Source organism: Aythya ferina (assembly GCF_964211825.1).
Source record: "Aythya ferina genome assembly, chromosome: 7".
Classification (NCBI taxonomy): domain Eukaryota; kingdom Metazoa; phylum Chordata; class Aves; order Anseriformes; family Anatidae; genus Aythya; species Aythya ferina.
Genome location: NC_140302.1, coordinates 20,838,540 through 20,866,037, shown reverse-complemented (window position 1 = coordinate 20,866,037; position 27,498 = coordinate 20,838,540). Strand labels below are relative to the sequence as shown.

Genomic DNA, 27,498 nt, shown 5'->3' with positions numbered 1-27,498 from the left:
AAAAAGGCCAAGCTGCCAGCCCTCGCATTAGAAATGAACTATTTAACTTCCTGGCTTAAATGTAAGCAAGGGGAACTCAAGACAGACCTCCTTGAGGTTAATATTCCAACTACATTCAAAGAAAATAATTTACTAAAACTAACTTGCAAGGTCTACTAGCCTTGAAATGAGGATACAGATGAACTAAATCTACAGTTAAATAAAAACTTTTGAAGACATTTTATAGAAATAAAATATGAAATTCTAGTAAGTAGATGGAAAAGACACTTTAGTATTCAGCTGGAATATTTTCATAGCCCATCATTCTCAGGAATGTATATTCCATAAATAAAAATACAGAAAAAAAGAGTATTCAATCTAGTTGGCTATTTCTATACTTCTTCAGATAAAACTTACTTTTTCCCTCCCAAATAAGTGTTAAACCCTGAAAACTGGCTTTTTAAATCTATTGTGCATGAGGAAACAGATGAACAAACCAACATTTGGAATTTTTTTTTTTTTTTTTTTTTTTACAAGGTTGCAGTTCTAAAACACTTATATTACAAAGCAATGTAAATAAATACCAAGCTAGTACAAAAGCTCTTATTTACAGTTTTACAAATGAAAACATTTTCAGTGTAAATGCAGTGTTTTAAAGAACACAGTATTAGTAAAATGAGTTCCTGTATAGAGCATTACAATTTCTGTTAAATGTCAATGTAGTATTGTATAAAACCATTGGTTTAAGTTAATTTTTGTTTATAATTTAGTACAGGCAAATTGCAGTTTATGCCTGGAATGGTATCTGTTAAAGTGCTGAAAAAGAGGACATTTTTGAAATTTTAGAAAAATGTACTATACATTATTAAAGCTTTATCAAGTCAAAAATGATAGATTTTGTTCACATTTGCTACCACACCACCTGTTTTTCAACAACTCATTGTAGTTAACAGGATGGCAGCCACTGGTATCTTCACATCCAAGTCTGATGTCTTCCCACAAGTAATTTGTCTTAAGCTTCAGTGGTGACTTCAGGTTTCATTATCTGGTAAGTAATCAAGTATTCTGGATAAGCCTGAAAGAGCAACATATACATTCTTTATTATATTTTCTGACAAACATTCCAAATTTATCCAGAGATGGGGAAAAAGGTTAAAAAAAAGAAAAAGAAAAAGAAAAAAGGCAAAATGTCAAGAGCTAAAATGCCTGAAGTATTCAGGCAAAGACCCTTTCACCTTCAACCACAGCTGGAGTTTGTTCCAAGAAAAAAACAAGTCCTAGTACACCAAAAATAAGCGGAAAAAACACTCGTAACTCATGCCTTTTAAAAAGAGGTCTGAAAAAACAACCCCAAATCCAACATACCTGCTCCCCTCTGTAAATGACGTATTCTGCTAATGCCAGTCCATTTACACTGGGTCGCCCAGTAACTGAGTGATGTCCAGGGGGAGAATGAGCCATTTTCATAGCACTGAACTGCAGGAAAGACTTGCCCAGTGTTACACGACAGAACAGCAATTGCCTGTGTTAAAGTAAAAAAACATGAAAACAGAATACCTTACATAACCTACAGACAAGTTCTAATGTTTTTATTTAAAAAAAAAAAAAAAAAAAAAAAACAGATCAAGAGTAGATAGATATGTTCTAATACAGTGGCAATTTAATCTGTTTTTGTAGACCAATGTTACATACCATTTTGTTATGTTCAGGCAAAACTCTTGGCTTTCAAACCCTTCACACAAGGCAAATTCGTAAAACTTCTTATTCAAAACTTTACAAAGCTTGACTAGACTGACATCCTCTGTAACTCTAGATCATCTCTTTATTTCAGAGTACCAGAAAATGCTAAGTAATATAAAGTGAAAAGGGGCAAGGACTCTTAAATCTAAAGGATTTATGAACTTAGCTAGTGGTAGAGATTCTGTAAATCCATGCCTATATTTTAGTGTCTGAAGCAGCAGTGACATGGAGGGATGACTGTTACAGTGTGCATTCTTTTCAAAGAAATACAGTACCTGAGTATCACTGGCAGGCAATCAAGCGGACTGAACGCTGATATTGCCACATCTTCCATGCAAGCAGCTAACAGATCTTCTCACTCTCAGGCTACCTACCTCTCATTTTTACACTGAGTTAAGGGCAAAGACTTGGTTAAATGCAACAAAGATAGTTAAAGGTTCTCTGAGACAATTATCAAGGTTTTCTGATACTCTGTTACGCTCAGCATATACTGAGCGCTGAGGTTTCGTTACCCAAGAAATATTTCTTCACAGAATCTGCTGACTTGCCTATCTGTAACATAACATGCAAATGCAAATTTGGATTCTTTTGTGTAAAAGATCGTAACTTACCTATGGCAAACATAACAAGATCTATCTTTGTGAATTGGACATCCAGTGCCACCTCCAATTCCATAGACATACTGATTACTTTTGGAAGAATTTTCAGCAAAATAAATCCCAGCTCCAAACATGCCACCTATATAGGCATGTCTCTCATCAAAGCCTTTGTGAATGATCGCATTCACAAATGGGGACCCTAAGAGAAGGAAGCAAAATGTTTAAAGTACTATACACGGAGATATGTACAACAATTCTACCATCTGTTCCCCAGCTTTTTTTGATGCAGCATTTCCACACACAAGGAAATCAATCTGCAGAAATTCTGAGCTCCAATTTACACTACCCGTCTGCTAGAGATGTTATACAAAGAACAGGAGTTGCTGGGTGTACATTTTTAACAGATATTTGTAAAGGATAATGTTTAAAGCAATTCTTCCTGTAAAAGAATGCTCAGTGAATATTCCCTTCAGCGTAGCTTCATCCTAACCAAGATTCTGGGATTATATTGCTACACAAATCACATCATCTTCTACTAAGTAAACTGCATTTAAAAAGCAATGAAACATATTGAATGTACTCCAGTCAAAACTCTGCAGTAACTATCTAAAGGAGAAGAGATTGTTCTTCTGTTTGTCTCTTTAGTGTTTTTCACTTTTTTTTTTTTTTTTACTCACAATTCCCAGTTATGTTGGGAACTATGCAGTTTTCATTGTAAGGATGCACATTGGACCTATTTAATTTGCACGTCAAGACAAGCTACAAAGGCACACCCCTTGATCCCCATTCATAGTTGCTAGTTTGTTTTTACTTAGAACTTCAAAAGTCCCCTTCATTGGGAGACAAGTGAAAGTTTCAGAAGTAGGATCCAGTACATTACATGTCACTGCTGACAAACATGTTTGCATAAAACTTGTGCAAAATTTAGTACCTACATTCAGTGAGAAAAATTACTGTTTGGACCAAAATAAACCCTCCACCAAACAGTGCTGATGGTTAAACAAGTACATAAAGGTGCATTTCAGTATCTCACCATGAAACAGCATCCTTTCATTAGCATGGTTATGATTCTCTTCGGAGACCTCTTTCCTCCTGTGAGTATATCTTTCCCATAGCTTTTTGTTGCACACTTTCTGAATCTGAAAAAGTTAAAATGTAAGTTCCACCCAAAAGTGAAGATTTGCGTTTACTTAACAGATGTTATACCACAGTACTTTAAAATGACACCTAGAGAATACTTCTTTCCTTAGAACTCAGTGAAAGGCTGGGATTCTCTAATATACAATGTTGATTGATCTAACATAACACCAAGTAAATTGTAAATGAATGCTTAACTGAAATAATTAATTTTAAACATCTTAAGCAATACTTCTTAGTTTATATTTAGCAGGTTTAGTCACAATTCTACTTCAGTATCCCTCCAAAAACATCTTGATAAAAAGCACCAGTAAGAAGGTCATCTAGAAAATAAAGAACAATCTTTCATGAAGACTTCTGGAATACTTTTCAGATGAAGTAAATAATGCACTCTAAGCACAGGTATGCTAGGCACTGGCAAAGCCTTATGTGTGTAGATACAGCCCATCTCTTTTACTGTGCAAAGTGTAGTATCAGTTTAGCATAGAACTTGCACTTACAAATTAAAAAGATATTTTAATGAAAATGACCATTTCTTCTGGGGGAAAATGCAATAAATTGCTTAAAGCAAGGTTGTTTATGTTCTGTTGTTCTAAGCTCCTTTGGCTTTAAATCAAGTTATACTAGGTCCCCTTACTTCCATGCTTCAGAAGCTTTGCTTTCACTTTTTGCTTCTTCCTGTTTCTCCCTGTCATTTCCTCAACAGAATGAATCCTTTGTTTCCTATGAAACCTTCTGTCGTCTTCTTCAAATATCATACGGTTTTCTGTGATATCCTACGTCAATTTGTCATAAAACTTTTTAATGTTTACTGATCCGTAAGATTATACAGAAAAACTGCTTATTCTTTGAATTTCCCTGAAAGATTATCTTTTCCCTGTGCATGTCTCAGAATGGCACATTTCTTATGAAACTCAATAAATAAACAAATTTAGAACGTTTTATGGACAAGTTAAGGATATTTGCAGCCAAAACACTGAGGGTGTAACCATTAGTTATGAAAAATATGTAAGTTACCTTTAAAATGTTGTATCTATTGAAGACTCCACCAGCATGTCCTCCATCTCTATGCTCTCGGACAGTACTCTGCATCTGAAGATTGAGAATTTTTAGGATGGTCACTGCTGCAGAACACACATCTTTCAAACTTTCAAATAATCAAAAGAACAAACTCTTGAAATTTTTAGATAGTGACTGTGTGCTAAGCAATACCAGATTGCGAGGATGCACACAAACATGTTTTGTGATTTTTTTTTTTTGGTAATGTAACTTGAGTACAAACGAAATTTCAAATTGAGAGACTTCCAGTATCCTGTTTAGAGTATTGTTTCTTCAAAATTCTGTCCTGTGTGATTATTACATTTCAAAAGGAAGTGACTTAAACCTGTGTCTTGACAGACAAGCAGTTGATAGATGAAAATTTGAAGTATCCTTATGTAAGTTTTTCTTGTTATGCTTAGAAATGTCTATCTCATTGCTAAATTGTCTAGCAGTACTCCTATGTCCATATCTTTAGTAGAAAAAACAAAAATATTATGAGGGTATAAAGAAAGTATACCTCCTCTTCTACTGATTGAAACTCCTTATCTTCAGAGGAAAGATCTATGAGAATAGTTCCGCTACTGGAAGTATTTAGGGTCAGGTATGGGTTAAGTCCTGTGAATATAACAAAACATAACACTTTCAGGAACTGCTTCAAGATTCATTTAGAATGATAAACAGTAAGAATTTTCTTCTTAAAGAAACTATCTTCTCAAAACTCAGCTTAAAGGATGAATAGTTTTGCTAGGAAAAAAGGCAAAATGTTATCAATGATTTTAATTGCCTTTTACTTACCACCAAGCACATAGGTTTTTGTGGATGTCTAAGTGCCATCCCTCCAATCATTTCATTACTTTCAAACTTTTTCAAAATCTCTGTTTATAATCTCTACCCATACATACACTATAAATATACATACACTATACATACTACATACACATACACTATAAATGCCATAAAAAGCGTAGCAGCTGGGTCTGAATGCAGAACAACAATTACACCCATTTATCTGTGGATACTGATCAATCATTGCCTACACAAGAATAACCACTTCAGTGCTGCATAAATAAAGAGGCTTCAGCACAAAATTCACTACAAGCTGAAGCTGTTGAACACAGCAGGTTATGCTAATTTTGGTTCACTGGAAACACGTCAATGCATCAACTGTATCTTAAAAAAGCATATAGAAAAAATCATCTGGCTTTCTGAGAAAGCAAACACAATCGCAGAATCTAACAGAACAGCACAATATAGTCCCTACCACAAACCATACTACCATACTCCCTCAAAAAGCTTACAATCACTTTGCTCTAGGATCCACACATTACCTATGAAAGTAAACACAAAATGGTGATCGCAAAGATTACTTTTTAAAAAGAGGCAAGATCTAAAAGGCCTGATTCACAGTTCATATAAAAGCCCCCTCATTTCAAGTCAGAAGACATTCCTATCATTTAAAGTGTCATTTTAGGACAAGTTTCACTATTATTTTTAACAAGATATGGTTTACTATTAAAGTATTTATGAAAAAGGATTCTATAAAAGCAGTGTTACGTAATAATTTGAAACAAGTATATACCTTGCTGTCCAGAAATCAGCCTTTCAACTCCTTTAATGATTTTGTGCCTATGGCCATAAGCATTAATTCCAATTTCCTTCAATTCTTTGTGTCCCATTTCAACCAACACATCCAGTGTTATCTAGAATGAGAGCAACATCTTTATTTGTACAACAGCATAAACAGAACAGCACAGCTGCCAATGACAGTAAAAAAAACATACCTCAAAAGTTGAGGCAAAGGTGTAAAAAAAGAATACGCACACTGGAGACTTTAGTGTATTATTCTTGTCCTTGGCTTTGACTCAACTATTTTCTCCAAACTTTTATCTTCAAATAAATACGCTACAAACTACAACTGAGCAACTGGTACTGCTAGCAAGGATCATGCTTCTGATCGAAAAATAAACATAAAAATTACCCATAAACACAACTATTTATTTAACTTCACTATTTATACCACTGAAAGGAAACACCTACACTCTCAAACTGATACAGGCACTTGTCCCCATTTTTTTTTTTTTTTTTAATAAGGATAGGTATTCTATATGTTAATATACATACTTGTTATATATATAAATAAAAAATCCAGAGTTACAAACTTTTCCTTCCTTCTATTTCAAGTTGAAACATTAACTCATTTTAAATTTGTCTTATTACACTACTCTAACCGGTCAGTATTTATTCCCTTGCTTTCTAGGCGAGCATCTGGACATAAATGTGTCTACTTACCTGTTCTCTCTCAAATATGTCAATAAGATGTTCGAGGCCAAGGTTCCGCACAAACTGATTTATGCTAAAATCTACACCTGAAACTGGATATGAAGAAAAACTCAGAACATACATTTGTGTATGTATTATGTAAGTATACACAATCTTGCACTGTCTGTGGCAATAATGGGAGATGCAGAAATTTCTGGTCTTGTGAAGATAGGAAATAAATATTTGCATCACTAACCAATGGTACTAACACTAACATCTGTGCACATACAGTGTGTATGCAAACCTCTATGAGATACGCAACCAACTAGCTACCAGAAACACATGCTTCAACAACAAATATTTTCAGAACAAACATGTTATAGAAGTAACCATTCCAGGTTATCTGATTTGACAGTAACCTCTTGGAAACTGGATCAAGTTTGTAGTAAAACACAGCTTGGTATGGAGCCAAGCTTCATCTGACTTCTCTTTTAAAACACAATTCACCATTTTGAGTCTGTTCAGAGGAAAAGGAGCCTTTTTTAAGGTCTTCTAGAAGGGGAAAGTACTAAAAATCTTGTACAAGGTTTCAGACATCTGCTCTTTGTTAATGACATCTTAACGAATAGGGATATTGTATACTTTAAGTCACAGTAACTGTATGTAGCTATGGAAACTTCACACATGTATTCTTTCTATCATATGGTAGAAACTAAGCCTCACCTTCTTTTTTCTCCAGAACAGTAGCTCCCTCTGAGCTGTTTGTACCAACAACAGATGGAAGTTCAGAAAAACTACCAGACAAATTGTCAAGACTACTTGCAGCAGAGAGGCTGGAGGGACTGGATGGAACAGAAGACAGGGAATCTGCTGTAGAGCCCGTAGTCTGAGATACACTTATAACCTGAGGTTTGTAGCAAGATGGTAAGGCAGAAGGAGGCATTGCTGCTGTCAGTAATGCGCTGACATCATCTGCCTAAATATAAGAAGACAAATTATTAAAATATAGGCAATTTATTAAAATATAGGAAATATTTTACACAGTTGTTTTTCCTATAATGCATTATAATTATTCCAGACTTATTCCTAAGTATACTGAAATATAGATAACTGCATACTGGAACATATATCCATTTTACAATGCAGTTTGCAAACAGCCTTTTGTGCTAATAACACAGATGAAATTGTAAAACATTTATAAATACAAACTGTAATAAGATGAACAGTTACGATTTCAGTATTTCTTAAAACAAAAACTTTAGGGACAGCTAAACAAAATTCATTTTCTAGGAAAATCTAGCAAAAGTTTCTACTGCTAACCAGAACTTACGAAATAAAATAGAGTTACTCTGAGTGTAGCTTTGGGTTGTATTGTAATATTTTTGGGGAAAAAGCACACCAAGAACTTAACCACCAGATAGTTTCCTAAATTTATCTTGCTACAAAGTTTGCTTACATTTGATTGCTACAATTTTTTTATTTGTCAAAATTTAAGTACTGAATTAAGAACATCAACTTGTAAGTACAAACTTCTTTTGTATTCTTTCTCTCCACTCCATTTTAAAGTAAGTCTTGAACAAGATATCTAAAGGATTATAAAGACTCTACTGACTTTCTCTACCAGGCACATATAAAACCAGAAAACCCACAGCATTTTAAACTCCACAGAAATTCCCCTATTAGTATCTTTTAGAATGTTAATAAGAGCTGCCACAAACAGAAGGCAAATGCAGATTCCCCCAAAAGAGCTCCATCACTTACGGTAACCAGGTCTAAAGGTGTTTGTCCTTCCTGGTTTTTCAGCGTTGGATCAGCTCCATGAGCCAGTAATAGGGCACAAAGCTGTGTCCTTCCTTTCTGGGCTGCTTCATGCAAAGGTGTGAAAGCCCATTTGTCCGTAGCATTCACACATGCATTATATTTTATAAGTAAAGCTGCTACATCTACATGCTGAAAAATAAAGCCACCTGTTAAATTCCGAGGTACTACAGTGTATTAAGCTAACTCAGAACTTTTACTGATACTTCTCTGTAATCCTCATTCTGAATTTTTATTAGAATACATTTACTTTGTAATTCCTATAAAAAGTTTTAAAACAAGGTGTTTTCTTCCTGACTTATTTTATTATATTCCAATAAGAAGAGTTAAGATTTCTTCTCTTGTCTTCTTTTTTTTTTTTTTTTTTTTTTTTAAACAAGACAACAGAATTCCAAGCCCAAGGGAACCTAATAGAAAAGCACCTGAATTCGAACTTCTGGTTTGGAAAGTACTCCAGCTGCTTTGCTTAAAGACTTGATACAAACACAAAGATCTCGATACACAACTGTTGTCTCAACACCAGCCAGAGAAGAAAAAATAAGATCTTGTTGATAAGATCTGATCAGCATGGGTGGGGAAATACATTTTGTGGAACACCCTTCAGGCTGCTGGCCTTGCAAGTGTTTATGTTCAGAAAACTAAGTTCTGGCAATTCAGACCATTACTTTACAAATTCAAAGAAGTCCTCAATTATAACAATGAGCTTATTATGACTGACTGACTTTTTTGCAAAGAAGACTACATTACAACTTGATAGCAACTCTCTTGAAAGAGATTACAAGTCTCTTTCTAGAGAGTATTGGCTCATTATGCTGACAAATAAATGTATTTTATTTTTTAGGAAAATAACTCATATGAAAGTCCAAGATATTTACCCCATAAGATGCAGCATTATGCAGAGGAATCAAACCTCCTTTATCCTGCGCATTCACATCTGCTCCATGCTGTAACAGGTACTCTGCAACCTCCAAATTGTTGTAACCAGCTGGAAGGTTGTAAAGGATATAATAAATACAGTAAATCTTTAAAAACTTCTTCAACAAGCTACAGAGAAATTAGAATTCATTTACATTACTTGAAGGTTAGTATGCCGTTCCCACTGAAAATAGTTCATAATCTATCAATGAAGACAGCTTCACCCTATTTAAGAGTATCTGATTTTAAAACCTCTGTCAATAAACAATAAAAGACACTCTTGGGCTACAGAGAATTGGAAATATATGCATAAAATACTAAATTATGGACTTTTTTCTAAATAAAAAGAGAAATACATACTCCTCTAGCTTGAGGCTAAACTTTTAAACTTGTTTAGACATAGTAAGCTCAGACAGTAACTACTAACTCCAATCCAATAAGTTAAATGAAACACTGACCTGCTAAATGTAGTGGTGTTGAATGCCGTCCTTGTGTGTCCCGACAATTGACGTTGTCAGGTGAACACAGCTTTTTAACCCTGGCCAAACAACCTTTCTTAGCAGCATCTAGTAGAGCTGCATCTCCTCTAAGTAGGTCCTGAATATCAGTATCACCATCTTTAACAAGGTCTAATGGCGTATTTCCATCTCTGTTTTTCTTTGTGGGGTCAGCTCCATGCTGTGCACATCAAAACCAGATGGTAAGCACATAAGCAGAATAAACATTTTGCATCTTAGGTATTTTATGCCTTATTGAACAATTATTCTGACATACACTTGACTCCTTCAGAGAGCATTACACATACTGTGAGAAAGAACAACATACTTGCAAATCGTATTCCTTCTACTGAAAATGTTTACCTACAGTCATTTAGAAACCACCAACCAACTTCTCAATGAAGTACAATCATACTTCAGGCTCAACAGAAAAAAAGAAAGTAATCTCCTCCAACATGTGTAATACCTGTAATAGGAGTTTGCATATCTCATATTTTCCTTTCGCTGCAGCTTCATGCAAGGGAGTGAATTTCCACAGGTCAGCTACATTGACAACTGCACCATGTTTAACGAGGAGTTCCGCAACTTCATAGTGACCATATGAACAAGCATTATGTAAAGGGACAAGTCCGCTGGAAAAAAAATGTTAAAGTTTCCGTAAAAAAATAAAATCTCTTTTCACAAAGAGATATAAACCTAAAACAGAATGTACCTTAACCTAACCATAACCCTTCCCCCTACCCCCCCCTTTTTAATTTAGATCTTTCACTGTAGTCTAATACAGTAGGAATATCCGCTGCCACAGTATAAATGCAATCAGCATTGAAGAAAACTAAAAACAGGGTATAAAATTTTTAACACTCTACTCCTAAGTACCGCAGAAATGTTTTTCTGGATATTCTGAACAGTTTCACAGACCTTCATTGTAACTGACCTGTCCTTGAGAATAAATAAGCATCTGAAGAAAGACAGGATGCATATCAGCTAGCAATACTCAAAAGCTGACAGATACCATCAGTTACAATTGCCATGAAAATATACAATAAATTTGAGTATTTACCCCTTATCTTTTGCATGCACATCAGCTCCATGCTGGAGAAGATATTCAACAACAGATACCCTATTATATCCAGCTGCAAAATGAAGTGGTGTAGACTGACGGCCTTCAATATCCCTGCAGTTCACACTTTGAACCGTACATAGTTTCTGTGAAACCCAACAGACAAAACATATATCACTATATATAATGTAGGAACACTTTTAGTCATAGATGTTGTTATACATCTGATTTTGAAAAATACTTTCATTAAAATTTATTTTTATATAACTTTACTTTTCATAGGTTGTATCCCATGAAAAAAACAATTACCCCCTCCTCCCAAATCCACACCTGTGACTCATTTCCAACTTTTATATAAGAACAGATTGCCACTTTCAGAATGCACCACCTCCTGGTGGTGAACATTACATTTTGACCTACAATCTTTGTATTGCACAAAACTACAGATGACAAGAATCATAACTCTAAAACAGCCAGCAAAGGGCTGTTGATTTGCTTATTTTTAGAAATTATAGTTTGGCATATAATTCCCAATTATTTTTAGGACAGGTTTAAGCTTACTTTTACAGTATCCACATCTCCAGCTTTCGCAGCCTCCAGCAATTGTCGATCTGCATCTGAATTACCTAGTGGGATACCTTCTGCAATATAAATGAGGTTCTATGACCTAACCGTAACTTGAAAGAATTTAAGACAAGAAATCATTTCTGCATTTCATGAATTTAAGGGAAATCAAGGATTTAATGAAAAAAGTTAGAGAATTTTTGAATTATTACAATATTTTTCTTTTTTAAACATGTACAACCATAGCTATTATCTATCTTTAAAAAGTTGCCTTTAGCAACATGCTTCCTACCCACATAGGAAAATTGTGGAACCAATTAAGCATTCAGTTTCAGAATCAGACTATCACAAGAAGCTTACCTGTGCGTACAATAACTAAACCTTATTCATGAAAATCTATATACCCCGTTGCCTCTGCTCACAAATGCACAACTACTTCTTTGAAACTCACTTTTTACGTAGAAGATTCTACCCTCCCTGCATCAGGACTTCTACAAAAGTGATTATAGGTGGCTATACCATTTAACATTCTGATCACCTGTGACAATCTGCACCTGAACACTAGAGATTAAATGGTATAATTAACCCTACTTATATAAGCAGAGCCTTTCCATGTGCATGCGGTTACAGAATATGAATTGTACAAACCAAACCAGATTTTATCTTTTGTAGAAAGTTCTTTTTTTTTTTTGCACTCACTATTATTCCTTACAGCACTTGAAGCGGCAAGTTAAATGAAACTTCACATTACTTCTTAAGTACATCTTGAATAAATCAATTGTACCTTGCAGTAGCTGTTGCACACTTTCAGTCCCCATCTGTAAGGCTGTAAAGCCCTGCAGAGACACAATGGAAGGATCACATCCAGAACTCAACAGCAACCTGCACGTCTGAAGGTGACCGCAATGTGCTGCTCTGTGAAGAGAGGTCTGCCCGAGATTATCCAATGCATTAACCTAAAAATAAAACAGAACCTTGAGAACATGTTATTAAAAAGTTTTTTCTAACATTGTTTTGATCATATTTTTTTCCATTATAGACTGGAAGAACTTCATGTATTGCTTCTAAATTTGATTAGAACAACATATTCAGCGTATTTTCAAACGCCATGACATTTCAGAAGATTTAAATATAAGCTGTTCATAAAGTTATAAATGCATTTATTGAGGAAAAATAGCCTCCTTTTAAGAATCATGTGAATGATCCACAGTGTGAACAAACAGTTACAGCAGTTTTACCACATACAGACATAATCCATGATTTTGCTCATGGCAACAGACAACCTTTGTGCCAGTATGTAAAATGGCTTCTACCTGTATTGGCTAAACAGTAGTCTTTCAGATTGAAGACTCCATATGTGTTTCGGTCAAGGTAACCAAGATGCATTTAGAAATTTAAAATTATGTACCCAAAGGTTACTTGTATTCCCTACTGTTCCATGAATTTTGATCATCGCTCTATAAACTTCACAGCAGTCAGGCTGTATCCAAATTTCCATAAGGAAGAGCCTCAACTCCTAATTTAGGCAATTCAAGCCCAAAATTACAAAGCATCTGCAGATGCTCTGTATGCCAGAGAATGACAGAGTATCTGCTTTCTACATTCTCTTTTTTTAATGCACACAACATCACAAAGTCTACCTGTTTTACAGTTCAGACTAACCTCTTGTTGTTCATGCTTTTTTATTTTTTTATTTTTAAACAGCAGTGTTATCGCTACTGGACAACAAGGCACATAACATGTTCTGTGAGCTTTCAGTTAACAGTGAAAAGAACTATTTCCACACAACTTAGAAAATAGGAACAAAGATAATGCCTCAATGTGCAGGACTGATTGATGGTCTGTGTCTTAATTGCATAAATATATAACCTTTCAAAACAAATTGGATAGCAGAGTAGACACTTTGCTAAATTATTCTCATACTATTAAAACCTATACAGAAGATAAATGTAAGCAAAAGGTATGAAGAACAGTAACTTGTACCTTAGCTTCGTGTTTCACAACTACTTCAACAACATCATTATGAGCTTTTTCTGATGCCACGTGCAGAGGAGTCAAGAAGCTTTAAAAAAAAAAAAAAGAGTAATTTATAATACATTTTTCAAAATCTTCTAAACAAACAGGAGCATTCATTTGTAACCACTCACTCTTTTGTTTTTTCATTAATGTTGGCTCCTTTCCTCAGTAGCAATTCGCACACTTGTTTTCGTTTTGGATATGGAGATGCAGCAGCACAGTGCTGAAAAAGACATCAAAAAATTTAGCATTAATAACTAGCTAGCAACATAAGGTTTTACTACTAGTTAGTCAGCTGGCAGTAGAGTTGATTGTGTGCAAAGGCAACAGAAAAAGAAATTATAATTCTCTTTATGATTCAAGAGATTCCACATGGGCTCTGGTATTTTCCAAAACTCCCTCTCCAACAATTGCTAGAAAGCAAAGCTTTACAAACAAAGCTAATGTGTAACTTGGTGTTGCTTAAAATTAGATTACAGAAATGAAAGAAAAACAATGATTTAGATAACCTACAAAAAATGGGCAATTTATTAGTCTTAACTTTAACCTTAAAAACCTTAAACAACTTTTTCCTTTTTTTTTTTTTTTTAAACTGGACATTTCATGTTCCAGGTTAGTCATAATGACAATGTTTGACAATGAAACCAAGAGTTCTAAACTATTGCCTACTATATTTAGACCAGCCACAATACACACAAAATAATTAATAAATCCCAAAGCATTACCAATGCTGTCTCATGTGTTTGAGGGTGCTTGAAGTTTACTGTCTCCAAAGAAAGATGCTTCTTTATACGAGCTACATCTGATTCTCTTGCAGCCTGTAGCAGCGAGTGACCTTTGAATTCATCTTTAAAAAGAAATAAATACATAACAGAATGCTACATTCCTTAACTCTAGAAGGATCAAGAATATTGATTCTTTCAGATAAAAACATTCATTTCATTCCTTGGTAGGACACTTAAAGGGCTTCTCCCCACGTAGCAGACCATGCTCCAAAAATTTCAACTCAGACTTAAAGCTTCTATACCACTTGACAGAATTTGCTAGCTAAGTCAAAACATAACAAGAATGCACTTTGCTTCCAGTCCAAAGCTAGAGAGATCCAAGCTGGCTGAACAAGATCTATTTCATTGTTCTAGGTTCCACTCTTTGCATATGTACCAGTCCCAGGATAACTTTACTTGTTACCTCTCTTCGGAAAACCATTTCTAGTTGCCAGCGTGAAGTCAAATGTAGTATTTCTCAATTCTTGTCAATGTACCCCAGAAAGTTACCATTTGTCTACTCTAAGACAGAATGAGGGCATTCTTCTCAACCCATTTAGTATGCTGGACAAAATCAATGCCTTTCATTAATTTCTTCGAACTTTTGGTGATCGTGGCATACTGAGAACACATTCCATGTTTTAAACAATTCTGTTTTTTCTTTCTTCCAACAAACTACGGTGGAGTAAAAAATAAGTATTTCAGCAGCCTTGATGCAATGACAGGATTATGTGTGGAAAATAAAAGCACACTGGCGAGGTTGCGAGGGAAAGTGCTTACAGTGAAGCTACAAAAACCACTACAACCACCTGACTGTAAAACTGACCATACACTTTGTATTGTTGGGTTGGAAAGGACTTTAAAGCCCACGTAGTTCCAAGCCCTCTGCCATGGGAAGAGACACCTTCCACTAGATCATGGTCCCAAAGCCCCATCCGAACTGGCCTTGAATACCTCCAGGGATGGGGCATCCAGTTTCTCTGGACAACCTGTTCCTGTGCCTCACCACCCTCTGAGTAAAGAATTTCTATGTAACATCTAATCTATACCTCCTCTAGTTTAGAAGATCAAATTATAAACAGGGAAATGTACTACCAAATATTGCCCAATTAACTTGTAAACTGTAAACATTTTCGAGATCTCATTTCTGGCAGCTCACTGTGCAGGAAACCTCAGCACATATTACAATCTAAAACTGCAGAACTGATCTTATTTCATACTCACATGCTAATCGTTCTTTTAATTGGGGCGTTGGAGCCAAATCAATGGTGCTTTTGTTGTGACAGTTCAACAGTGTTGGGTCAGCACCATAACTTAACAAAAGAGAACAAACTTCCACCCTGTTCTTAGAAGCTGCTTCATGCAGAGGAGTGAATTGCCACAGATCCATTGCATTCACACATGCTCCATGCTTGAAAAAGAAAAGGGTAAAAAAAAAGATGCAACATAAAAATCCAGATTATTAGAAAAAGGCTTCTGTCATTCATTTCAATGCAGTAGACTGTTAAAATAAAAATCAAAGCTTGTATGCAAACTGTATCCAAGACATTCTCCAGACATTCATTTTCGATATAACAGAATATTCCAGCACATTGCAGTTTTTAATCCTCTAGTGTCTCAAAGGTATTCACAGAAGCCAAAGGCAGGCTGGTCTCTAGACTTTCTTCTCTAAAAATCAGAGGAGCTCTGCTACAGGCCACATCTGATAACGACTCTCATTTACCTGCTCCAAGTCACCTCTGGAAAAGCTCCTTTTTCTTGCTAATCTAGAATAAGTCTACAGTGAACACCTGTACTAAGTTAAATACACTTTCTGTAAATACCCCTGAGTAATGACAGCCAAGACGTCTAATCAACAGACACTAGACACTCAAAGTCAATCTTGAATCAATACATTAAGTACAAGGTTCTGCAAGTAATACCCTTGGTTATTTAGCATCTACGTAATTCTTCTCCAGGCCCTGTGAGTTCTTTTTGTAAGCAAGTCTGACCAGACATGCTCGTTCCCATTGCTCCTGTTAACACTGCAGTGCTAACAAAAAATAATTAAAGATTCACTGGAGCACAAATCCAGTATGAATTTTAACTGTAGCCTAACAGTTAAGACATGCAGTAGTGGACAGATGATTTTTTTTTTTTTATTTTTTTTTTTTTTTATGTCTAGTACACTAGATTCACTTTACAGTTGGCCTATGGAGCAAAAACAAAACACTCAAAAAAAAAAAAAAGGCCCACATAAAAAGTTGTTTTCCATCTTTTTTACAAGCCCCCTTTAAGTACTAAAAATCCCTTTGTGGCACAGATTTTTGCAGGAACACCTTGAAGCCCCTGGTTTAAAGTGCATCATACTTTATCTTTGAGTTTAACATAATCCAGATAAGCCAATTCAGTTCTTAGAGTTCACTTACTTTATAAAAGCTGATTTTTCTTTGGGGTGAGGGTTATAACTGTGAGCAAGAATTTAGGTTCCGATGTTCATTCCCTCAAGAAACTGATTACTCTTTAATGTTAAACTGTTTACAATCTTTATCAGTATTCTTTTTGAAAATCCCTTAATACTGTCTTCTGAAGTATTTTTTCTATTGTTTGATTCACAGTATTGCTCAGTTGTTTTTTCCCCCCCCTTCCCCCCCCCTCCTTTTTTTAACGAGTGAGAGTGGAAGGGTTTAGAGCAGTAGTACTTACTCCATGGTAAACACTCAACTTTGAAGACAAGAGAGTTGAAAACTAAAAGCACATTTAAGGGGAAAGCTTCCTCGCAAACAGAAGATTCTGCAGCTATAGCTTGATAACAACTAACATGTAGAACAAAAGGAATCTATTCTTCAGGTTTTGAAAATGAATGAAAAATATGCAACTTCTGTCTATTGTAATCTGTTCTTATTTAATATTATCCAACCTAATTGAATTTTTTCAAAGACCAACCTTTACTAGAAGCTCTGTTACTTCATAATGACCATAGGAACATGCATTGTGAAGCGGCACCAAATCTCTATACAGGAAAGAAAAGGGAAATAATCTTAGCACTCCTATTTCAATTCCAAACAATGCAAAAAATCTAGAACAATGCAAATAACACTACACTGCATCTTGAACATTTTACAAAAACCTGCATCCGAGGTGCTCAAATGAAGTCGAAGGGAAATAAACTGAGGAAGAACCCATAAAAACCCATCAGTATTTCTCAGAACAGTGAACATTGAAAATGACCAGAAGATGAGAAACAAATTGCACTGACTGCAAATGAAAGTGCTTTTCTGAGACTTGGAACCCTAATCAGGAAGGACTAACTGTAGTAATGTTTCAGGAGTGACAGTTGTTACTTCCTTTGTCAGTGAGTACATTGGTGCAAGATTACCCTTTCCCTTGGAAACTAAAGGAGCCTTACAGGCTACCATTTAAGTAACTGTACAAATTTCTGTAGTAATGGCAGAGCTACCATGGTTGTAAAGCCAGCTTCATACTCTCACAAACCAAATGGTCTTTGAAGCAAGTGAGATTTTGCCCAAAATGATTTTTTTTCACTGCAGGCTAGTAAGGGAGAAAGGACAAAAGTGAATTCAAACACCAAATGGACACTTAAAGATGCCTGATAAGACAGCTATTTATGTAGTTATGATCTTCTAAAACTGAGAGTTAAGTTTGCTTTCCATAATCTTTAATGTACACAGATACACATTTTAAAATTAAGTTTTTCATTGTATTTTATGCAACTGTCAATAAATTCAGCACATCCATATGATATGATTGCTACATTTCCTGAGATAATAACCAAATACTTAAAAACTTAGTCCAAACATAGTCTCTGGAAAACGGATCTTCAATTTTTAATTATTCCTTCCAAAAAAAAGTGTAGAAACTTAGATGTAGGAAGAAAGTTAAGACTGATTCAACATTTAAAATATTTGCTGACTCCTCAGTGATTTATTGAAGTATTTTATTTATAAAGTAGACAAACTAAGTGATGCCTGAAAGCTAGCATATTCTGCGGTCAGCTCAATTTAGATTTTACCGCTTTGTAAGTCTTAAGACTCAACTTAATATTTTTGTCATGACAGAAAGATTAAAGGCCTTGACTTAGAAATTCTTCATGGTTAAAATGGTATTACTACTCCTCACGTCAATTCTGGGAATCTTCTGTTCATTCTGAATAAAGGAAAAATGAACCTACCCCTTATCTTTAGCATGTACATCAGCTCCATGTTGCAGTAACAGCTGTACTATTTTTACACGGTTATATCCAGCTGCTAAATGTAAAGGAGTAGACTGAAACAACAGAACGTAGAAGTAATCAGTAACACAAAATCAAACAACTTTTTTTTTTTCAAAACTTGTTAACAAGACTAATTACTGAAGTCCCTAAAATACTTGTAACACTAAAAAAACACCAGAGGGCTTGAATCAGACATTTAGTAGTTATTTTTATTCTTTACTGACTACTCTTACGGTCCTAATAAACACAAATCCTGAATTTATTTCATCAATAGTATGTTCCGGGATTAAGGTCCTCTTAACAAATTTGAGTCCCACAATCCATTTTTTTGTTTTGTCTATAAACTTTGCTGGGAAAAACTATGTCCCTTGCTAAAGGGGAACTAACATGACCTTTACACGGTATGTCTGATAAATGACATAGGTTTTTTTTTTATATTTTTATTTTTTAAAGTTCTCCAACTCCACAGACTAGCTTCTACTTGTTTCTAGCTGATGCATTCAAGAATATCAGTCAAGGTAGAGCTACAAATTAGCTAAGAAAAATCTTATTCTCTTCATTTACAAAACCATCAACTCAATGCGTTTGTGCAGTTCCAGGAGGATGTCTCACAATTAGAAGCTGAGAAAATAGCAGTGTATAGGTATTCCGGAAATCCCAATATCTTACCACAAGCCTTGCGCAGGAAAATTTGTTTCAACAAAACTTAAGGGAAAGCGTACACGTATATAAGAAGAATAAGGATGCCAAAATTAGGTATTTAATAACCTGAAACTTTGGTAGTCTATGGTATGATTTGAAAAAAAAAAAAAAAAAGAGATTTTGAACATTTATAAGTAGTTCTTTAACAATACCACTACCAAAGTGATGAATAACCTCTTTCTGAAACAGCAACAATAACTTGCTTTGGGTGTATGACAAGCAAGGGGCCTGCATGTATTTCTTCATGATAACATGTAAGAGTCTATGAAAAGACCTCCCTTCTTTATCACTGCAGATATCAAGGTCAAGCTGAAGTTCCAACTGAAAAGCTGTGTGTTTATTGCTCCACCATGGAAAATACCTACACAGTCCTTTTAAGGTTTAAAAACAAACACCAGACAGGTACTAGAGATATACAATCTTTTTTCCCTACCTATATTAAACAAAATAGAATCTATGTTAAAACATTCTTGAAATCTGGTCAAAAAGTGTGAAACTAAGTTTTTAAATCAAATTTTAAACAAAAATACCTTTCTGCCATCACTTGCATGACAGTTAACATTTAATGGTGTAAGAAGAGACATCATCTTTTCTTCATTTCCACTCCTGAAAAACAAGATATGAAACAGGCATTCTTTTTGTTATAATTATTAGCAGCTTATGCTTTTGTTTTTCCTTGTTATAATGTGTTCAGCAGATCTGTTCTAAAGCTATATATTACTTACGGATTGCCAGTATTATTAAAGGCAAAGCAAAAAAAAAAAAGTGTTTATGTAATTATTTTTGTTGTTTTATTCACAGAAACAGATAAAGCTGTGTATCTAGATGGAATGCCAGCTCATGAATAAACATATTCATAACATACAAAGCCCCCATACAATTCTGAAAATAACTAAACCTCAGATGTCTTCCATTAAAGTGCATACCTGGCACTTTCTAAGAGTTCATCTTTCTTGTATTCACCTGGAAGACAAAAGGGAGTTTCTTTAGTTGTTAAATACATATCCATATATGTTAAGTTTCCAAGTCGAAGTTTACTATTTATCATTCACTTCCAAAATTTGACAGTCCAGTTTTGAACCAGTACAATGAAGTATTTATCTAGAATGAATCACATGAATGAGATAACAAGGCCATACAGGAATTTTCTGATTAGAATTATAAAACAGAAAAAGTAATACAGTATATTTGTAGGTTTTTTGTTTTGTTTTGTTGTTCCCCCCCGCCAATATTAAATTAATTGGAGCATTATTAGTCAAAGTAATCTAAAAATTATCACTTACCAGTCAACACTGCTTTTGCGGATGGGTCTGCTAAATCCAAAGCTGTTCTTCCATCTGTGTTCCGGATGGTCGGTTCAGCACCATGCTGCAGCAATACTTCAAAATGCAAAAGGTTTTCATGAGAAAACAGTTCTACAAGACAAGGCTTACAAGATATATTGTAAGCAGCAAACACAAAAGAAAAATCCAGTTATCATTCCAAACTTCCCCTCTTAACTTCTTTATGTCAGAATTCCATAATGCTACCTGTGAACAGTTTACCTAGTGAACCACATTTTATTAGAAAATAGCAGAGAAGAATTGGAACAATCAGTAACTGGCAGGAGGCAACTTCAGCTGGAAAACTGAGACTGTCCCCCTTTCCTCCCCAAAAAAACAGGAGGTACTTCTCATTAGGTACCTACTAGAAGGCTGTGCATCTTCATCGACCTTGCACTGATACTGGGGACAAACCAACCAGGTTATATACACACTACTCTCCAGATGTGCTCCTGAATAAATTATATTCAAGGAAATGACACAATCAAAAAACTAGTTTCTCAAACACTCTTTCTATCTCTTCCCACCTCTTAAGAATTACATAGTCAAGACACCTCATCTATACATGTACTCAACTTGTTTAAATTTAGTTCATATCCTTAGCTAATTTAACATGACTGCAATGTAGAGCGACAGAATAAATCCATTATTAAAAATAGTTTTGTTCTTTCCACTGCACTGTAAGTAACAGCAGAAGGCAATGTAAGAGTCTAGGCTGAAGCAGAAGAGAATCTAGTTCCACTGCATCACTAAGGCTTTCTCCCTATGATGTCAACCTGAATTGATATACTTAGACAATTATCAAAAACAGATCTAAAATATGTAGTTACTTTGTTCCTCATAAAACTAACATATGAATTTAAGCTTATACAAGATTTTTATTTTTATTTGTAAATTGACAGTTTCATAGAATTAAAATGGTCTTTTATTTCATAGAATAAAAATGATTCTTGATTTTGTGGTTAAAAAAAAACAAAACAAAACAAAACACAAACGCAAGTCAGTCACAGGAGAAGTGCAAGAAAATTACCAATGCAGACATCTGTCTTGCCCTTAATGGCAGCTTCGTGAAGAGGAGTGTAATTCCAATTGTCCCGAGCATTAGGATCTGCACCGTGCCGTAATAGAAGATTGACAACTTCGGCATGTCCAAATGAGCAAGCGTTGTGAAGAGGAATAAGACCTCCATCATCTCGTGCATGGACATTGGCACCACTTTGAAGTAAATATTCAACTACATCCTTCCGACCAAAACCTGGAAGAGAAAGAGAGCTTTGTCTCATCTGCCACGGATGAAAGATGTTGGAAAAGGAAACTCCTTGTCCCACATACCCGTATTAAAACAAGATTAAATGACTATTTTCTCTCTGAATAAAAATCCAAACTGGCATTTCTTACAAAAGGAGCATTTACATGGTAAAGCCATTTTTGAAACCCCCCAAATTATATTAAAATCAGTAGAATAACAATATTCAAGATTTGAACAATTAGTATTCTGGTAGAACTCCCACAAGTCGACAGCTTCTTGAAAAACAACAGAAACCAGAACACCAACAACAAAACCTCTTTTTCAGTCATGTTACGTGGTAATTAAAGCTAACAATATTTTGTACAACACTGCCAACCTGCAGCCAGTTTGCAGAAGGACCAATACATGAGTTTACCAAATAGGAGTGGTGAATGGTTACAAGCCAATGTGTATATGATTGATATTTTAAATTATTTAAATTAAAAAAATAAAATCACATGGCATGAAAATTATTTTACTTAACTTTTTTTTTTTAATATAAAAAACAAGTAAGCACAGCACTGCTTACAAGCTAAAACCATCAGCATGGCTATCTGCTTTCTAAAGATTAATTAACAGAATGCACACATTTCGTCTTTGAAATGATCACTTAAGAAAATCCTTAGGAAGGTAAAAACATTTATCTGAGACCGACCATTCTCCATAGATGAAATATATTATGAGCATGCACAACCAGAACTGAAAGATGTCCGTAAAGTCTATTTTAATTGATCCCTAATCTGACTATGAATGTTCAATTGTGACCGAAACACAAAAATGCTCTCACACATTCTGAGGCAATTTTACAATCCTGTCATTCAAGTTACTGGACAGCAAAAAAACATGCTGATTTTGGGTGAGAAATGTATTCTAAATAAGGTAAGTGCTGTTCCAAGCCAGTTCTATGGCTACTATTATTTAACTTCAGCTGTATCTCACACATTTATATAACAGCAAATAACGCAGTATCTCAAGCCATTACCAACCGTATCCATGCTTTCTTCAGTATCTTTACAAGAAGCCAGCATGACTTAAGAATTCTGCTTATAGCTATTGTGTCTATACACGTGTTCTAAAGGACGCTGCCTGAAACATTCCCTCAAAGGCTTCATGAAGCCCTGCTTGGGTCTCAGGGATTGTGAGCACAGACAAGAGCCATATTTTGGTACATACCAGACCTGTGCTGGGTACCTGTTGGGAAATGTCATATGCATGCTGAACTTGGCCTCCTGTGTTTTAAATACCTGAGCTACAAACCATTTTCCTGAAGAGGTCAAGAACTGGTGGGGGCTGTGTCTTCACCTGAGCTTCTCCTCAGACCAAATCATCCTCCAGCTAAAAACGCCACTGTACTCCAAGCCAGTGAATTTGAACTTTGGCCATCATCCACCCACCCTCAGCAGGTAGTCAGAAGACAAGGCAAGGAGAACCAAGAAATTATGTTTATTTCTAACAACCACACCACATTTCAGTAACAAAACCACTGAAGCATGTTTTAGCTACAACTGAACTTTTTGGCTTTAGCTTTGTTGCAACAGAACACACTCACAGCCTGTTCTTCAATAAACCTGAACTCTTCAGTTGACCCTTCTCCCAGACTTACAGCAGCTGAAATCCCGGACCACGAAGCACTTTCACTTCCCCTGCTAACAGCTGAAAAAACAAATATTGCAATTAAAGCAATTTCTGGAATCTGCAATCCTATTGTTTTCATTGTTCCAGGTCTATAAATGTGATCAGCTAGCCATGCTGAGAGAAGTTCTGTAAAGAAGCTGTACGTGCCAAAGACAGGCCACAAAATCCATCGTTCCTCCTCCTCCCTCAAACATTCTTAAATCTAGCTTTCATAACTAGACATGATAAGTACTCTTATCTTTCTTACATAGGTTCTCTTAGATTTTTCTTGCATCTTCAAAAATTCCAGAAATTCTGTTTCTAGGCTGAATGCATAATGAAAATTTGCTAAATTCTTACAATATCTATTCAGAATAGACTTTTCACAAGTGCTACAGTCCTGCAAACACATCATCAAAGCTGCTATTTGATGACAGACTGCTTGGTATCTTCTTTTGGTTCCAAAGAACATTTTCCAGAAACTGCTTTAGCTATGTTAGAAAAGTCTCTGATCCAACTTTCTGTCTCCAAGTTACACATCTGGGGGATAAACATCACTCATTCTTATGCAGAAGGCATTCCTCTCCTTCACAGCTGTGGTGTATAGTCACCATTTTGAATACAGCCACCAGCCAGAGCAGGAATCAATATCAATATGGACAACAAGCTGCGGTCAGCCTCCCTGCAGATGAGGAGAACTCACCTGGGAGCCCTCTAGTTAGCATGTTGGTTCAATCAGACACAATTCATCAGCTACCCATAGCTTCTCTCAGTGCAAAGCCAGCATCCAATTGAAATATACCCCTGAAACGGACAACAACATCTCTAAGCTGCCTGCTGATATTTTAATGTTGAGACTGGATCATCACCTGCATCAGAACAATTTCTGTAACTGCACTCCAGCAAGAAGCACGCAGCAGGGACTCCTCACTGCTCCAGGAAAACACGTGTACAAGAGGGCACCACAAATGGAAACAGAAGTATTTTCCACAGGATGTATGTGTACAGAGGAGGCGGCCAAACTCTGTACAATGGCCTCTCCTGCTTTCACTGTGAGCGGAGAGAGAGGACAGCCTGTGCTGACACAGGCAGGAGCCACTGCCGACACAAACAGTTCCTCTTTGCTGTTAGTCCACTGCTGCAAGAACAGCTTTAATACTTTTTTTTTTTTAATGTAATTTCTAATTCTTTTCGTGTCTCTCAAGCTCGCACCAGAGGACAAACTAAATGGTATCACAGCTTGCTCCTATGCAAGACAACTGGTCTCATCATCACAAACACTATTTCTTACTGCAAAGTATCAGAGCTACCAGGGCTGCCTCCCTTCTCCCACCTATGGCAGCCAAGCATCTCACTGCACTTGTTCCCCTGAAAAGCTGCAAACTTCTAGTTGACAAATACCCAATATTAATCACCACAGAAACTTGCCTGTGCATCTGTATAGATAATGTCATAATTGACATTCACTTAATTCTGACAGAATAAGCTACACAAATGACTGAGCTCTCATTCTTCTCCACTGACACTGCCCCAGCTGTTTGGTGTTTTGTTTTTTTTTTTTCTCTCTCTCTCTTTTTTTTTTTTTTTGACGAATTTTAACTTGCAGGAAGGGCATTTTGGTACTGCCAAGTCCCCAAAACATTATGATACTGTCAGTTCAACGATACACTGCTGCTGATGAAAAGGATTGACTGCCCTTGAGTAAGCACATGCAGCTAATGGTGAGACAAGATTGAGCCCACCACATCGCAAAGGCTGCTGTGTGCTACAAAAACCCAGACAGCAATCAAGACCCCAGTACGTATTACTTCTAATAAAGACAAACTCTCCAAGGGAAAACTTTTTTATTTCTTTTTTTTTTTTTAATAAGAAAGGTATTTTAAAAGTCACCTATACAAAATGACACATGTAAAATGAAACACTTTTTTTTGTTAAGTTACTAGGTAAGGGAAAAAAAGGTCTGAGCAAAATCGTTAAAAATAAAACCCAAGTTCAGGTCCCAGATTGACCCAAGAAGAGGAAAAAAGGCAGTAAGAAAACTATCTTCACAGTTCTCCACCTCTTCCATAAAACAAAGTCTTGTAACTGAATGAAACTAGTCAGAGAAGTTTCATAACATTTTCTAATAACACATACCTAGGCTAAACAAAGCAAAAATACAACAGACTTTTGCTTTTACTTCCTGGAATGTAATTCCTTTAGACACAAGAGACAAAAGAATTACTCAAACTGTGAATAACATGGAAAAAACAAATCAAAACAAAAACAACCCCAAAATCCAGGAACTGCTTATGCCCAACTTCCAAAACTGCGTCTACTGCAGGTAGGCTGACAACAAAGAGTGATCTGAAGTAGTGGCAGAGCACTAAATCAAGAAATTACGCATTTATCCTACATCACGTTTTAACCAGAAACTTTCAGCATACCCTTCAGTCTTGTGAGGAAGGCTATTCACTTCTCTGTATCAAGTCTGAAGTAGACATAAGCAAGGCCACAGCCTCTCCCACTTACACACACTACCCTGCTTAGTGTCAGAAGTCCAACAAATATGTGAACTGACTTCTATTTATTTTTTTAAATAAAAAGTTTTCCATAGATCTGAAGCTCTGTTTTTTTTAAAGCCAAGACAGATCACTCTTGTCCAGAAAGGTAAAGTAGAGCATTACATTGTATGAGAAACACCTTAGGCACAAAAAGGAAACTAACAAAACAAAAACAACAACCTCCTGCTTCTCCAAAAGGCTGTGAAGCAAACTCATTTAGAAATTCACAACTTATGAGTGAACAGGCAGGACAAACTTATAAAAAGATGGCTGCAAAATTGTTTTCCTCTAAGGATATTTTAAGTTGTCCCCTGGGCTCTGTTGCTGCTCAAGTATCTTAAACCTGTGAAATGCAGCTGTCCTACAAAGAAGGCTCTCAGGAACTTAGATCCATTAAATCTGCTGAATGAGAAAAAGTGGCATCTTAATTAGAAACCTTTTCCAAATTAACTCAATGAAGAAACAAGCATCTTTATCGCTTATCCATATTGCTTAGCTAAAATGCAGCTGCTCCCTCTCGCACCCTTAGGGTCCTGCATGTCACACTGCAGTGCAACCAGGAGAAACAACACGAAAACAACCGCCACAATCAAGCCTTTGTCTGAAAAGGTGGTAGACAATCTTCTGGCCAGCGCCCAGCAGAAGCAGTTGCTCTGTGATGTCAGTTATTTGCCTTTTAAGTGCTGAATTAACAAAGCCTGTCTGTTACCGATAAGGACGCAAGAACTTCGAAACCCAGCTCTCCGACAGCGGGCGAAATGCTAAAAATAAACGCGGCTGCTGAGGCCGACGGAGGCGGTCCGGGGGCCGCGATCAGCCGCCCAGGCTGACAGCCCACACACCACGGCCACCCAGCACCGAGCCCCGGCGCTGCCCAGGCAGGCGGGGCGGCCCCCGGCCGGTACCTGCGGCGAAGTGCAGCGGGCTGGACTTCCTGCCCGCCGTGTCCCGGCTGTTGACGTTCTCGGGCCGCACCAGCCGCTTGACCCGCTCCACGTCCCCGTTCCTGCAAGCCTCGAACAGCTCCCGGGCCGGCTCGGCCGCCGCTCCGCAGCCCGGAGCTTCAGCCAAGGCGGCCGCGCCGCCCGCGCACCGCCGCCCCGCCATGCCGGGCCGGGCCCAGCAGCCCGCGGCGCCCCGCTCACAGCCCGCGGCCCTCGGCGGCGGCGGCCCTCGGCGCAGGGCGCGGGGCGGGGCGCGGGGCCCGGCGCATGGCGGTGGAGGGGTGCGGACGCAGCGGACGCAGCAGTGGCAGCAGTAACAGCAGCAGTAGCAGTAGCAGCAGCACCGCCGCCCTCGGCCTCGCTGCAGCAGGAAGGGGCGGGCATCTGGCGCAGAGCGCACGCGCCTAGCGAAGGGGCAGGCATGCGCAGAGGGCGGCGCCATGGTGGCGCGGGGGCCTCGTGTGAGGGCTATGAGAGAACGCA

At 36.8% G+C, this 27,498-nt stretch overlaps 1 protein-coding gene across 1 annotated transcript; it reads right to left on the bottom strand.

Moving 5' to 3' along the window:
* Positions 1–426: 426 nt before the first annotated feature.
* Positions 427–27,321, bottom strand: TNKS2 (tankyrase 2). Its single transcript, XM_084525561.1, has 27 exons — positions 26,977–27,321; positions 21,657–21,881; positions 20,588–20,683; positions 20,231–20,267; positions 19,835–19,910; positions 18,561–18,655; positions 17,315–17,381; positions 15,614–15,800; positions 14,351–14,472; positions 13,757–13,848; positions 13,593–13,671; positions 12,394–12,565; positions 11,607–11,686; positions 11,046–11,191; positions 10,452–10,617; positions 9,947–10,166; positions 9,449–9,558; positions 8,517–8,705; positions 7,479–7,731; positions 6,786–6,868; positions 6,076–6,196; positions 5,014–5,111; positions 4,473–4,547; positions 3,352–3,457; positions 2,331–2,517; positions 1,345–1,501; positions 427–1,054 (listed from the first exon to the last, which is right to left on the bottom strand). Exons 1-27 carry the CDS (start codon positions 27,176–27,178, stop codon positions 992–994), a joined length of 3,504 nt encoding a protein of 1,167 aa, XP_084381687.1. The 5' UTR covers positions 27,179–27,321; the 3' UTR covers positions 427–991.
* Between the last annotated feature and the right edge of the window lie 177 nt (positions 27,322–27,498).